General features: G+C 38.1%; 1 protein-coding gene across 1 annotated transcript in view; it reads left to right on the top strand.

Annotated features, from left to right (window-relative positions):
- The window catches only part of LOC121944114 (CUB and sushi domain-containing protein 1-like), a 453,543-nt gene that overhangs the window by 374,457 nt on the left and 62,434 nt on the right, over positions 1–16,652 (top strand). The window contains exons 42-46 of the mRNA XM_042487796.1: positions 2,840–2,956; positions 3,969–4,178; positions 7,315–7,503; positions 7,982–8,159; positions 15,823–15,968. Coding sequence (XP_042343730.1) covers positions 2,840–2,956; positions 3,969–4,178; positions 7,315–7,503; positions 7,982–8,159; positions 15,823–15,968 — 840 coding nt within the window. The remainder of the gene's footprint in view (positions 1–2,839; positions 2,957–3,968; positions 4,179–7,314; positions 7,504–7,981; positions 8,160–15,822; positions 15,969–16,652) is intronic.

The raw sequence follows: 16,652 nt of genomic DNA, 5'->3' as shown, positions 1-16,652 counted from the left end.
TCTGCTCCATACAGTGCGTAAAAGTTACAGCCAGGCACAACACACATAAGCCTTTAGTCAAACTGGTGCACCAGTCAAAACTTTCAGTTGAGCTCTAGTTGGACTTCACAGCCAGGTGTACGTCCAGTTTGTTCACTCAGCTCTGATGACTGTATGACCTGAAATATTTTTGAAATCTTCTTCATCATCATGTCCTTAACGATGAGCGTCACTCTTCTAATGGCGCATGCATGAAGCACGGAGGCGCAGCAGAATGACATCATCAGAAATAAGAAAACAAAAAATAACGTAAATTTGACTTGTTATTTTGTTACTGTTTCCTTGTTTACTTGATTTTTTTACTTTTAAGCAGATAACTAGAAAACAAACGTCTTTTTCAATATTTGGTTTATACAGAACGAAACAAAATTCTCACTCATTTTTTGGTCTTTAGTGATCGAGATGGAATGAATAATGAATGAACAGATGATACACAGACCTTAAAACCAATGATTACATGTCAGTGTGTGAAATTCCTTAGTTGCGCAAAATACTATCAAATAGCAATTTTCTTTTATTTTTTTTACAAGACCAAGGTCAATTAAAATTGCCATCATCTTTGAATGCAGAAAATAGGTCGATCAGAAATGCACGATTTTTCCTATATAAAAACTTGTTAGTTGCTAAAGTAGTAGTACGATGTAATCCGGTAGTTGAATACTTTGTAAAATGGCACTGCATCAACTAACAGAAACATACTACATGCATAATAATTCTTTTTTAATAAATATTAATAATGACTGAATGAGAAAGTGAAGTTCTTAACTATGAGTTAACTGGTGTATCCATATTTAATGTTATAACCTTGAAAACAGATTTGGGGAAGTAAGTACATTCTTATTGAATAAGATCAGTATACCTGCTGGATACAGAGTTTTGTACCTTATGCTGAGAGCCAAGGCTTCCTAATGTCTACAGTAGAGTTAAGGGTCATTGATTACATTGATGTTTGTGTTTGGTGAAAGGTTGTAGGAGGTCTGGGGAGCCAGTTTCAGTTAAACCCAACCTTGACATGTCAAGTCAAACTAAATGCAGCCCCGCCGCTACCACACTTCAGTATGTATAAATCCCAGCGTTTCCTATTTCCGTCAAAGACACCGTGTCAACCGAATCATGTCCAAATCTGTCAATAGAAGGGTGCACCATAAAAGGGTGCCATATGATTTAAGATGTACGTCTGTCACCACTGGTTCTCAAGAGTTTAAAGAAATTGAGTACACATGGTCCAAGCCCTTCTAAAGTCTAAATCTGAAGTTTTAAACCTAATATGCAGTGTCCTAACAATTGGTTTTATATAACACTAAATGAATTAACCTGATGATAGTGTATTTTTAAAAAGAATATATTTTAATGATCCTAATTCACCATACATACTATTACTTTATTTAACAACAACAACAACAATAATAATAATAAACACTAATAATAATAATAATAATAATAATTATTAAAAAAAAAAAAAAAAAAAAAAAAAAAAAAAAAAAAAAATGCTTTAATCATATAACCAATAAAATCAATAAAAATGGTAATATCTATTTTAATATTAATATTAATATTATTATTGCTATGTATAAAGCACTTTTCAAAACCACATAACAAGGCAAGAAATAAAGCAGACAATTCATAAAAGCATCATGTTTTAAAAGAAAACAGATAAAACAGTGGGGCGTATAAAAACCAAGGAAATGACAGTCAGTTCACAGTAACCTAAAACTCATGTAAAATCAAGAAAGGCTGTCTGATAAAAGTATGTTTTAAGAGAAGAGATCACTGACTTGGCTGATTTCATCGGGTACATCATTCCAGAGTCTCGGGCCCTGACTGCAAACACTCTGGGCCTTTTAGCTATTAGTCGGGCCTCTGTCCAAAGATCCCAAAGGGATCATGCAATACAAAGAGGTCAGAGTTATAGCAAAGAGAGAGGCCATGAGGACCCATAGAAGAAATCCGTAAAATCTATTCTAAAACATAGTGGGAGCCAGTGTAAAGAGGCTAAAACTGGACTTATGTGATCACGTCTCTTGGTTGTGGTTAAAAATTGGGCAGCTGAAATTAAACCCAACCTTGAACCTCTGAGCTGAGAATACAAGACAAATAACAAAACATGCAAGCAACATTTTAAACACTAGTCTCTTTTATTTTCAAAATAATGTGGTTTTTGAAAATATTTAATAAAACATGAGTGGCCGTTTCATTGGATAAACCTGTACCATCTATTACGATCTGACACAGTTGTCCTGTCATAAAGTCGTTTTTTATGATGCCTATAATGTTCTTTCTGTCAGAGAGGTGTTCATTCATTTATGTTGTAGCATGGTGCTGGTGTTGTACTGGACTTCAGAGGAGTTTCTAATAATTTGCTCTCCACTGTATATGTAAATAAGTAAAGACAAAAAATAAGAAACACCTCTCAGTATAATTCAGTCCAATACAATACCACCTTTAATTATGTCCTCAGTGAAAAACACAAAATTGGATTTACACATTCCTGACAATGTCATCATAAAGTGAACATTAGAAACTTTGTAAAGGTAGAATTTTTATGTTTTATCAAACTGCATTAGATTGTACAGGTGTACCTGATATTGGCTGCTTAGTACAAATATTAATACCACAAATCCCACTGTACCACTCAAACTTTTATAGTTGCTGATTGCTGCTGTATTTCTGAATATTTTTTACTTTTATGCAGTGATGTAACCTCTCTGTTGAAGCAAAGAGGATAAAGTGATGATCTCTACTGTACATTGCTTACGTGTTGCCTGTTTTAACAATGTGTTTGCTCTGTCTGTGTTGTCAGCTCGTTGCGGCGGGATGCTGTCTGAAATGAGTGGTGTCATCCTCAGTCCAGGTTTCCCTGGCAACTACCCCGGCAACCTGGACTGCACCTGGCAAATCACCCTGCCAACTGGATATGGTAAGCATTATAGGATGGAAGAGCATTCCTAAAAAGAATGTGTCACTTTCAGTACATCTGTTGGTGTAGTGCAAAACACAGAGCTTTTTTTTTTTTAGCACAAACTCTGCAGCAGCAACACATGGTTTATAAACCCTAAAAACACTTTAAATTGGATGCTGACACATGGTGTGTGTTAATGTATGACTGCAATAACTGATGGTTTGTGAGGGACAGGTTTTTTATCTGTGTGCTGGTATACATGTGTGTAATTATAGCTAGTTTTTACGTAGCTGATTTATGTTTTTTTATTTTCAAAAATGATAATAGCATATTCAAATGACATTAACATAGCTTTATTGTCATTGTTTCAGATAATGAAATTTCAGTTGTATCTTTGGTGCAGGTTATCAAAATATGAAAATAACAAAATGTACCACATAAAATACTTGGTCTCTATGCATATAACATGTCTTTATGTTGTATGCAGGAACTGAAATGTTAAATCTCAGAACCATACAATTTAGGCCTCCCATTTAGTATGAAATCAATGATCCTATTGGATACAAAAATCTACTGTCATTCTCATGTATTGCTATTACATACATATATAGGCTATTATATTTTGGTTAGATTAGATTAGCCTTTATTGTTTCCCTTAGGAGAAATGCGGAAATTCAGAAATTTGGACATCAAGAGAACAAAAGCGACACAATTACACATGTACAATTAAGATACAATTATCATACAGGATCACCCCTAGATCCATACACCCCAAGAGTTTTGCACAATGACCTAAACCCAAGTGTTGCACAGATGCCCTACCTAAAGTAATTGCACACAAGTTCTATGCAAAATTAATTTACAAATGCCCCACACCAAACTATTATACACCCTCCTGCCCACACACCCACATACACACACACACACACACACACACACACACACACACACACACACTCTTCATCTACTACTGTGAAACAGTTTGATTGACAGTGGGATTGACAGAAATTTATACCTGTTTGTATTCCAGGAGCTCATATTCAGTTCCAAAACTTCTCATCTGAAGACAACCATGACTTCCTAGAGGTCAGAGCTGGACCACAGCACAGCTCTGCTCTTATTGGACAGTTTACTGGCTCACAGATCCCACCCCCTCTGATGAGCACGACACACCTGACGATCATCCACTTCTACAGTGACCACTCAGAAAACAGACCGGGGTTCAAACTGACCTATCAGGGTGAGTTCACATGTGCTTTTAGACTTTTGGTATTTCTTTTTTGGCAATGGCTGCTGACAAAAAATGAAACAAACCTCAAAACATTACAGCAGGCGCCTCCAGTTGAAAGCGTCCCCTCAAGGGACCCTGAGAACAGGCCTGTATTCAAATTAAGCCTACTGTTTAGTTTCTTCAGGTTAGAGAACACAAATGTTCAGAATAAATTAACATCCAAACCTAGTAGCCAAATTACAAAGCCTCCCCAACTCCAAGAAATGAAGGATAGGATGAAATACAGTAGTGCTACGAGGTTTTGAGCTTTGATCCGTGGATGAGTCATGCTAAAGACTTGAAAAACCTTATGGCTTTCCTCTCATCATTAAAGAGATGGATTGTTAGTAAGCCCCTGTTAGAGACTGGCATCTTGTCCGGCAGGCTTTACTTGTAGCCCGAAGTGCTTCACTTCAAAGACACAAGAGATGCACTTTGGGCCTATACGCCAGCATAAGTAGAACAAGGCTCACCAACTTACACATGAAATAACCCACATTCGCATGCATGGAATTATTTCTCCCTTTTTTCTCCCAATTATTAATGACCAAGTCCACTAAAACATAGCCATTGTCAAGGCTAACTCCCACTGTCAGCATATGGAGCTTTTAAACGTTTCCTCACATGAAGTTGCACCACATGCCTTTTTTTCACCTGGTTTTCACATTAAAGATCTTCATCAAGAGGATACACCACACGTGAGAGGCTTAAGACACTACCCTCAACTGTGTTGAATGAAGACAGTTGGTAGTGTAACAGGCACCAGCAAGGGTTTCTGATACCTGGTAGTTATTTTGTTTTGTCCTGTTATGTTTGTTTTTGACTAGGAAAATCTCAAAACATAAGATCTTGAAAGTTGACACTGAATCTCCCTGGTCTGGTGAAAATGATTGCAAAAGCTTTAAAAAAGCATGCGCATGCAGATGATAAACACTAGGCACAAGACAAAAGATCTTGCAAGAGACAAAAAGAGGCCACGCAGTAGACTGTGCTCCCAAAATCTATAATTAAATAAATAAATAAATTACCACCAAGTTGAGTTTTGAGCTTCACCCTGTTCATCAGACTGGTAAAAATTATTCCTCTGAGAATTGATGAGCCTCACACTGTGTTCCAACAGCAATATAATGTAAGCGAGTGTTGCATCGCATAACATCAAACACTCTGTGATCACACTAAATCTGTTGAATATTGACTTGTGTTATGTCGTGTCAACAAGCCATGTACCTGTCACCATCGTCAGTACTCAAGGTCAGACTGCAGAGGTAGCAAGATCCACTTGCCATCTTCCTTCATTTGTACTTTTTGAGCAGATAACAAGTGTTTTATTTTGTATGATTCACTGGGAATTAAATACAATACAGCCAACAGCAAATAGGTTGCTATTTGTGATGGTCATTAACGAGAAACTTTCAGCTCCCTGCTGATCTTCCTCCAACCAGCTGCCACCTTATTTAGATTTATCTAGTGAAATAATGAGGTATCCTAAAGATGACAACTTTACAATTCAGCCATTCCTCGTCCACTGCAGCCCTTTCAAAGCGAGTGACAGGAATGAATAGAAACAGAGCATCTAGCTAAAGTTCAGCTCAGGCCAGTTATGACCTTCCTTTTGGAAACAATGCAATCAAACTTATTTTGTAGCTGACACTTGCTCAAGGAGCATTCAGTAAGGAGGCATTGAAAGGAAGTTATTTGTGTTCATGTGTTGCCCCAACTAATGTAGGTTAGCATAATGTTTATTTATTTTTAAAATTGTATTATTATGCATGTGTGTCTATTGGCTGGACTTATTTTATTTGGAATATAATGTATAACTAAAACAAACCTACTTTTTAATTAGAAATATGAATCTATATTCTTTGATGATGACATTCTTTATCTAGCCTGCCTACCAATTGTTTTCCAGCACAGTAAAGAAATATTGATAGATTAACAATAGTTGATCAAAATCTCTCCTATTTTTGCGGGACATTAAAATTTTCCACGATATATGCACCAGCACCCATTTTACTAACAGAAACCCTGGCAGGAGCCTGGGTGCATGCTTTCACTCTTGCACCTCTTAATGACAAACACAGGCTCTGTACTGAAAGCCTAGGAGGCATGGAGTTCGAAAGGCTGAACAGTCGTGTGCACATCCACAAAACCTTAGTGGGATGAGTGCCAGAAATCAATAGGAAATACCCTCACACTGATGTTTCGACCCAAATGTCGCTAATAAAATCTTAAGGGAACTCTGATTCCCGTTTTAGTATTTGGCACTCTGACATTGCACCTTCGTGGTTGTACTTTTCCAGCTGCCAGAACTCCCACAACCACTAAGACGCTTCCATTTTCCACATTCTCTCCGATTCCTCTCTCAGCCCCTGGTGTTTTAATGTGCTCTCATATTCCCTCCTCTTGATGCTGCTTTCACATGGGACCCCTGCATCTGTCACCACTTGTTTTTCCTGTACCTTCTGTATTTCCACATTGTCCAGTTAGTTTTGTCAATATTTATTTACCCGTCGGTATGAAAAAGTCCCGTGGGATCTGAGTTCTGAAGTTCTTAAGAATCCTTTGTGGCGTCTCCCATCTGGACTTGGGATGGTTTAGCTCCTACTTAGCAGCAACACAGGTGTTCTTGTACACATCTTCTGCCTTGATTGTGTCGTTTGCAGTTCCCTCCATCTCCATCTTAGATCCTGCTTCTATAAGACAGTCTGCATACATGTGCCAGAAAACTGTTTGGGAGGAGATTAGATCTATTTATGTTGCTGCATTACTGCAGGCAGCCTCAGTGGGTCATAGATTTTTTTTATTGTCCCTTCAAGTCTATAAGCTGTAAACAAAAAGAAAAATAGTTTGAATGCAATGAATTTCAGTTGTCATTTTGGGACTTGGGAGGTAGGCATAACAGGCTGTTGTGTTAAACTGCAGAATACACAAGAACAAATACAGATCTACTGTATTTGTTAATCTGAGTATAACTTTATGCATGCATATCCTGTTCACCAGAGAGCAGCTTGTTTTACTTTCCTGATGCCTAAAAATCAGGTAAATCTAAAAATTAAACCAGAATATTTCCACATTGACAGTCAAGTCTCTTAATCTCTCTCTTTAGCTTATCAACTTCAAAACTGCCAGGACCCCTATCCTTTCCCCAACGGCGACATCATCAACAGTGACTACAGCGCTGGCCAATCAGTAACTTTTCAGTGCTACTCTGGTTATGTTTTAATCGGACACCCAGTGCTGACGTGCCTGCACGGGACCAACCGGAAGTGGAACCACCCATTTCCGCGCTGTGAGGGTAAGAGCAATGGCTGTTTTGATATGAATGCATTTAGTTGGTTTAAAAGTGCACTGCGGTACAAAGTAAGATGTTAAAAAAAGTTCACCTTATGTTGTGTTGTAACTTGTGTTGACATCCTCATTCCTCAGCTTCCAGTGGTAATTTAAAATCTAGACATTTAGAAAATGTTGTTATCCTTATTGAATTTCAGTAAATTTAATCTCATTTTTCACCAGTATCACACGCCAGCAGTTAAGTAGAAAGTAAATATTCCTGTGTCGCTTGGATCGTTTACTCTATACGTCAGTGGCACAATCATTTCCATTATTACAACCACTACTACTACTACTGCTTCTACTACTACAAATAATGATAATTAATCCTCACTGTCCACAGCTCAACAGTTATTCTTCTCTTCTGATCCTTGCAGGTCTGGCACATTGGAAGAAAGTGACAAATTTGCAAATAGATAATCTCATAACTCTGCTTTTTACAGCTCCTTGCGGCTATAATGTCACGGCTGAAAACGGAACAATCTATTCACCTCAGTATCCCAATGAATACCCCAACTCCCAAGACTGTAGCTGGCTCATCACTGTTCCCCACGGACATGGAGTTTATATCAACTTTACCTTATTGCAGACAGAGCCTGTCACTGATTACATCGCAGTCTGGTAAGTCTAGCTTCACTTACACTTGAACTCATGTGCGCACACACACACACACACACACACACACACACACATATATGCACACCAATGCATAAGCTTCTTTTCAGTGTTGCCCTTTATCCTGGGACTGATTGCATCACTGACGGATAAGTCTTGAATATACTGTCTCCTCTCGGCACACTAATAAGATGTTGTATCAACTTTAACTTCTATTTTTTATTCATCTCTTTCTGTCTCTCACACACACTCACTTTCTCTCACTCTGGGATATATTTTACTGGTGGTAACCGTATTCCTGGTACTTGATTGCATTTTTATTCCTTTAAGCTTTTACTTTAAAAAACACAGCCTTGCAAGTACAAAGGTATATGCCAATATGTGTCAAGTGTTTTTGACTTTATCATAGAGAAGCATACACTCATGCTCATATGGATCTGTATATGGCATGGTTCAAACACAGGAATCACAGCTCCATACACTCCTAATACACACACGCATATATACTCTGTGCTGTGCATACACTGACTCTCCTGCAGTAATAATGGGATTCAGTGTGGAGGTAAGATTGTAATAGGGAGTGTGAGAGTAATGCATTTACAATGGGACCACTGACCAATTCAATCTAACTCAGTACCATGGCCATACGCAGACCCGGAGAGGGCTCGGGAACTCTGGCAGTAATGATGAGATTCAGTGGGGAGTGGGAAATGTAATGAAAGGAGCGGTGGAGCTGGGTTCACAAATCCAACGGGACTTGGCTGGATCTGACAAGTTTGGGTCAGTCCAAGAGAAATTTCTCACTTAATAGTTTCACTTTGCTGTCAAAAATAATATAAAACCGTGAATTTATTGTGAAGAAAATGAAGATTAAGTAGGATCAGGGCCCTGTCAACATTTGGTGCAGGTTTGGTTTAAACTATTTGATGTTTGGGTGAGGTCAGTCTCTAATTTTCAGGCTCAAGAGTCAAGCTCTAGGGAGTGAGTGGTTGAAATGCAAGCAGTGAGAAAGTAATTCATTCACACTTGGTGACTTCTCGCTTTCAATCTCGCCAGCTACCAGAGCCATGGATATAGCTATGGAGAGGCGCGGCATCAAGTTATTTTGTAGTTGCAAATTGATTTTGGTGATTCATGTGTTTTTGGCACATTTCACAGGGAACAAAATTCTAAAATCACATTCATAGGTTGTAGAGTACCAAAAGACATCTGTAAAGTGAGATTAGTGCATACATGATGGACTGTTGCACTACTCAATCTGACTGTATCGCCAACACATGAATATATTTGGAAGTGACTGGGGGTCAAGACTAAAGAGAGGAGTGCTTTTCTCAGACCCAGTGGAACAGCATCTAGCTTCCAGGGCCTTAGACAGATTTAGAGTACTGCGTTACAACCATTTAAACAGAAGAGTGCTGACCCCACAATAGTTCACGGGTCCTGAATAATCGTCAAAGATACAGTCTTAAGATCTGATTGTTATTAGATCTATCTAAAGCTTCTTAAATGAATAACTGATTTCAATATTATGGAATTGACTGGCATTAAAGGAATACTTCGCCCGCAGAATGACCATGTGTATTAATACTAGTCATGCAGTGTTACCCTACATGTCTCCTTTGAAAATGGATTGATTGGGGACCAGGTTTAACAACAGCGATGCTATTTCAAAACATAACATAACAAACTCTCACACAAATTGTGCGGTTTAATCCAGGTCTCATTTATCTGGTCGTGTTCTCAGTGCTTCCTAAACACATGTATTTTTGCTAAAACCTTACTATTTGAGACTGAAATGAAAGTGAAACTTATATGCGCTCTCTTTATAACATGACTCCAATACTGAGTTGTTGTTTTTTTGTAAAACATTCATGTGTTTGGGAAGTATTTAGCATACTCCTGGATAACTGAGACTTGGCTTATACTGCACAGAGATGTGTGAGTTTGTAAATGGATGTTTTAATATAGATTTGCCTTTATTCAACATCGTCCCCAATCAATCAATAAATCAATATGATCGCTGTTTCCTATTGAGACATCCAGTTTTCCTCATGAATTCAAGGAAACACGGCATGACTAATTGAATCACAAATGGTCATTTTGTGGGTTATGCATTCCTTTAATAACTGCAAAAAATCCCCAATTTAATATTTCTTTTGTTTTACTTCAAAACAGCTGTACTGTTGATGGTGATGTCAGCACAGGGGGAACATTCATAATTGCCTTCCAGTTGCTGTCAGTTGGATCAAAGGTTATTGCATCAGTGGCTCTGGCCACCTTTCTTTTTGACAGGGATGCGCTCGCTGCTCGTCTGTGCTTCAACAGATCTTGTATTCTATCTTATATCCTTGTGTTGTGGGGCAGTGTTTTTTGGTGAGCCTCTGGGTCGTTTTGACTTTCCCAGACAAAAACAAATGTGCTTTTCATGTGGAAGGTTGGAGTGATGTCAGAGGCATAATTGGTTCTCAGTGAAATAATGCCCTAAATCCTATTTAGATTATAAACACAGTCCTTCTGAAACTTTTTTAATGATGAGAGTGTGTATTTGGAATACTTTTAATTATGTGCATCTGCGGTGAAGTGTAAAACAGGATAACTGACATTATCTCATTGTACTCAAAAGAGTTTAAGATTGGGACCGCTGCTTTTGTCGTGATCTGGGTATTTGAGTGTTTGGATTCCTGAATTCAGTTGGACAGAGAATGAGACACAGTATGACCTGTAAGAGCTGCTAGGTTAACAAGAAATTGATTAGGAGCATTATTTCTATACTTTTTTGAGTTCGATCCCAAAGTGTGTCAAACTGGAATTGAATAAGTGAACTAAAGCAAGCCTGGTATTGATTACAATTTTATTTTTTGCATAGTCACTGTACATTAAAAAAGGTGTTTTATGTGTTTTATGTCCAAATGCTGAGCAATGAAGATGAGATGACACACAGAGTAATGCCTTCATAGAGCAATGCTTTAGTTCAGGCAGAGCATTGAATTCGTGCAGTGCCATCAGTAACAGCTGACTTACAATCACCTCACATTCAAACAAGTCAATGAGGTAGTTTTTACGATCCGAGGAACCGACACTTTCACTTCTCTGATCATTCATTCTACCGCGGCTGTCAGTGGTTATGCTGATTTCCTCCTCCACCAGCCTCCTCGTGTGCTGGTTTCTCATTAATCAAACTTGTGATGGATGTCTTTTGCCTCCTGCATCACGATGTCCTGCATATTCCATATCTCAGTGATGTGTGTCTTCTGGTTTGCGCCCTGTATGCCCCTGGGGCTTATGTGACGACGGCTGCATCCAGATGTCAGGGACTGAAGCCAAACTGTCTCTGTGGTCTGCCACCAGTTGAAGTTTGGCTTGATGCCTAATATCACTGAACCCTTTCTATTCTAACAGCAGGCTATGGATCTAACGCCACAGCAGCACAGTAGTTTATGATGCCATATACTCACTCAAATCATCTGACAAGTGATTTGGCAAAATCAAACAGTACTTTTTGAGATGTTGTTTGACAATGTAGAAAATATTTTCTGTGCTAGTGCTTTTATATAATATTTTATCCATCCTAGAGCTGGATCTCTGAGAATAAAAAGAAATCAATGTAGAAATGATGAATGAAATGCTTTGTTCATGTCTCTCAAGCTCAGAAAATTACAGTACTCAGCTAGAATGCAGCTTTTTCATTTATGAATCATCCCAATATTTTGATAAACAAATTCCCATAACTATCTTATCACAGTATTGTTGTAATATTAGTGTGCTGTCTCTTCTAACTCTTTCACATGGTGATTTTGCTTCTCCAGCATGACGTCTTCAGTTTTCTTTCAAATAGGTTTTTATGGTGGATCCACTGTTATTTCCATTGTAGGGCTTTAAAGGCCCAGACACACCAAATAACATCAAAGAGCTAGCAGTGACGAAAGGCCGACTGTTGCGTAGCCTCACGTCGCCTGTGTCTCTGCCAATAAGTTGCATCTGAGCACACAGCAAAGACTACAGCCGATGGCCAACTAGCACGTATGTTTTGCACCGGTGTGAGAGGAAATAACTCTCCAGAACAGCAGACAGCGGTAGTCTGTATCTGTCATTCAAAAAGGCAAACTGGCAGGATGGATGATGGATGTTTTAAGAGACCTGGACACAGTGTTGGGGGCAGGGCCCCATTCATTCATATAAAATTTGCCCAGTGACTCATGAAACCAAAAACTTTCAATTGCTGCTTATAAAATTACTTGGATGAGCGGCGCTGCTCCCGCATCATTGGGCCCATAAAGCAAGCGCACTAGAGATTTCCACTGGCCGATTGGCTACTTCTGGTTTAGTGTTCTGTAAACTTGAATGTGGATGACATGATTTAATCCTACAGCTCTTTTAGACATTTCAAAATGTTATCAGACTGAATGGGTCTAATCCTAAAAGTAAACAAGTTATTTTGTGGGGGATTGATGCTCAAAAAAATATATCCACTCATTTACAGAGATTTTACCATGCAAGTCAGTAAAACAAAGTCTTTCTGGGCAAAATAGCATCACATGACAGACTCCAAAGTTGTAATTTCACCGCTTTGCCATCAAGAGAATTGACTCCAAAGCATGCTGCACTTCTTGTTGGCAAACTGTTTCTGCTAAAGTGCTTAATTGCCTTTTTTCCCCCTACATTATATATCAAGTTTGTTTCAGTTTTACATTTCTTGACTTCAGCTGTCTGCTGGCTTTCCTCAATTCAGTTTATCTTCTCATGTGCCGAGCTGAACTGCCAATCAGAGTAATTTCATTCACCGATGGACTCCGCCATCTCTGACACTGTTTCAGTATGCTGTATTGGCCAAAGAAAAGCCAACAAACAAACACTAACCAATGGCCGATTGTGCCATAGTGTGTCAGGGCCCCAAAAAGTGCACTATTTTTACTGTCCGCCCCAGTTCCTTTTTTAATGTATTCCTCCCAATCCCACCCTTTTCTCAACTGCACTGTGCTTGTGTCCACCTGTAGTGAATAGACAGATCAATCTTAATAAATCAAACCTTTTTAATCTTCATATCCAGAGGAATGGCTCACTGACAATGTGTGGGAGAATATCACATTCACTCTCCCTGACCATGTTGTTTCAGCTGGTGTTGAAATTCACACAAGCAGCATTTTTCCTCACAAGCTAACATCTTTATAGCTTGCGGGTACTGACTTCATTAAATGGCTTTCACAGGACTGCATTCTTATTCTTACATCACTGAGGGAAAGGTCACTAACCAAGTCTGTGAACAAAGTTTTCTCTGTGTTGTTGTAGAATGTCTTCACTTTTCAGAAATAAGTTTAAATAATACATACAGCTCCCCATAAACATATTTTGATATTTTAAATTGCGCATGTGAAAAAAATCGGTCAGTATATTTTTCAGTAAGTGAAAAAAGAGCCACAGAATTCTAACGTAGTTTTAATTTAAATGACCCAAATAGCACATTTTGATACTTCAAATAAGCTCCAACACCTTCAGAAGACCTTGAATTATTGAGGAGCCAAGAGATCCCAGGCACTCTTCATGAATTAAACTTTTAAAACCCTTGTTTAATCCAATGGCATGTTCATTAAAAACCTAAAACTGGGCATTTAGGAACTTTAGAAAATGTAACCTTTCAGCAACATTCAATATTTAATGAGTAAAGTTAAGCCTTTAATCCATGGGCTTTGTTCAATGAACTTGTTTGAAAATTGGTGAAAAAAAAGCACAGAAAAGAGAAAACGAAAATATTTTTGCTCCTCTTTCAGTGAACAAGCATGTGGAAGTTCCAGATATATGTTGTATTTTATTGACAAAGGCTGTGTTTGGTTTCTCTTCCTCCCTGTAATTAGATCCAGTCAGTGAAAGCAAATCCACAACTAGAATTAAATGGGAAGTTTATACTGATCCTAACCCTGACCATACTTATGTACCAGCATATTGTTAATGTTGACACCAGTCAGCAGTTTGTTTATTCAGTGTGATTTTAATAATCAAATCAATGTAGCCATTTAAGTTCTGCATCACTAGTATGGATTTCCTTTATAAGGAATCTGCAGAGGCACTTTTAGAGATAATTGTAGTTTTGTAATAAAATATGTTCTGGGGTGAGGTGGGGGGGGGGGGGGTTGCTGGCAGATCAATGAAAAAAATCCATATACGTATTTCTGCAAAGAATAGAAGAGAAAATAAAAACTGTTGCAAAAAGAACTAATGAAGGTTGAGGCTGGGCAGATACAGTGCAGGATGGTTTCATAGTTACCCTCGGGCTACCTGTAGTTGAGGAAGAAGCAAACTCAATATCATGTTATTCTCGTATTGTCCTGAGTAAGAGGTTACTCAGAGTCAGGCAGCTTTACTTGATCAGTTAAGTCACTGTGAGATTTTTTTTTAAGCACCCATAGAATCTGTTATTATGGTGATAATAATATAAATACTTGAAAATGTAGCATTGCCAGTGAAAGAGTTAAGTGGCATGCATTGCTGCCCACAACCTTGGGTAGTTGCAAAAGTCAGAAATAATCCTCCTTCAAATCCTACACAAACTGTAGAGCTGGGATACTCATCTTGCTTTGCCTGGGAGGCACTTTTGCAAAATGACATGAGGCCAGAGGCCAGTTACTTAATAGACATCAATAATTAATATATAAATAATTAGCCTGGACCTCTGCCAGGGGCTAGGAGGGAGTGGGGGTCATTTTGTGACAAATAAGCTCTATTGCTATATTTACTCAAGCACCATATTTACATTTAATTTGCAAAAACATTCAGAGAATGAATTCATTTATCTTCATTGTGAATTAGAAAATGTTCAACAGGCCACCCGGCAACCTATTGCAGTCCAAATCTGGCCGTCTGTGCCTGTGGGCCACAAGTTGAGTTTCACTGTTGTAGGAACTAAAATAGTTGTTGTCATTGCTATTCTGCTTTCATAATCTTTTGAAATTAAAGTTGACTCTCAGACAGTTTGCTTGGATTTTTGCCTGTCATAACATCTGCGATATCATTGATATCAAATGATTGACAAACCTCTGGCATTTACTCCAATATGGCAATGCCTTTTTTTCTTTACATAATTTTGCCAGACCGACCCAAAATATTGCCTTTTGCGATAGCATATCAAGTATGTATAATAAGAACATAAGAAATTTGAAAGGACAAAAACATATAATTCTTAATAATATTATTTTTGCATCACTTATATTTATATTTTTCATCTTAAAATGCTATTCTTTATACTGTTTTTTTTTTACTTTTACTTTTTATTATTATCATGGTAATAAAGCATGTAACACATCCTCTGAAGCATGTCCTCCCCTATTTCACTGTACATATTGAATATATGAGTATGTGACATATAAAGCTTTAAATCATGAAGCTAGTTAATGTAAGAGCTTTCTTGTCATGTAGAGCATCAATGGTTTGTGTAGTAAAGTATATCAGAAAAAACAGCCCACTGTACATAATACACATAGTTCTTCTGCCAAATGCTATGATTTTATCTCTCCATCTCACTGCTGCAATAGTTTATATGTATCTCCTGTTTTCCCTGTCAGCCTTTGTCAATATTGTTCTCTCTCTCTCTCGCTCTCTCTCTCTGTCTGTCTCTCTCTCTCTCTCTCTCTCTCTCTCTCTCTCTCTCTCTCTCTCTCTCTTTCCTCACTGCCTTTAGGGACGGCCCAGATACGTCTAGTCCTCAGCTAGGAGTCTTCAGTGGTAACACGGCATTGGAGTCGGCCTACAGTACCAGCCCAAAGGTCCTGATCCGCTTTCACTCTGACTTTTCAACTGGAGGATTCTTCATTCTCAACTTTCATGGTACAGATACACATGCTTACACACACACATTTACCTGTAGTATAATTACTGTCATATGTATGTCTACAGCATACTTTGCTTTGACTTTGCTATTTATTGACTCTACAGCACTTTGGATACACTTTAGACACACATGAATGCACAGGTATAGGGACAAATATACCAAGTTCCAAGTTTTATGCTGCACTACAACATAATGAACAAGATTGCTTTTTGTGTATTTCTACATATGATTTGTTTTTGCAAATACCAAACAAATTTTCTTAGTAAAAAGTAACATCCTCATATAGTCTTAGTATTAGTGTGGATAGTGCTTTGCAGCACCTACTTCTATCAGTTCCATAACTGGTGAATAGCTATAAAAGACAAGGTCAGAGAGCCTTTACAGTAAAAAAAAAAGTTCTGAGAGACACAATATAGAGTCTGGTTACATTTCTTCTTTCACTCTTTCCAGTGCTTCCTCTATTATTCTGCTACTATTCACTATTTGTAAGAATAAACAAGTTTATATTTCTGAATAAGTCCATCTCATGTTTTTCAGTTTTGTGTTTTACCTCAATAGGAAACACTTTCTGAAGAATCCTTGGTAGTGTGTAGCATCTGTTGCAGTTATGCAGCCACAGTGACAAAGGGTACAACTCTACACCTTGTTGCTGCATTGTTTTCTTTTATCTCAAACACATG

The sequence above is a fragment of the Plectropomus leopardus genome, chromosome 1 (genome assembly GCF_008729295.1).
Source record: "Plectropomus leopardus isolate mb chromosome 1, YSFRI_Pleo_2.0, whole genome shotgun sequence".
Classification (NCBI taxonomy): Eukaryota; Metazoa; Chordata; class Actinopteri; order Perciformes; family Serranidae; genus Plectropomus; species Plectropomus leopardus.
This window is presented reverse-complemented; position numbering and strand designations above follow the sequence as displayed.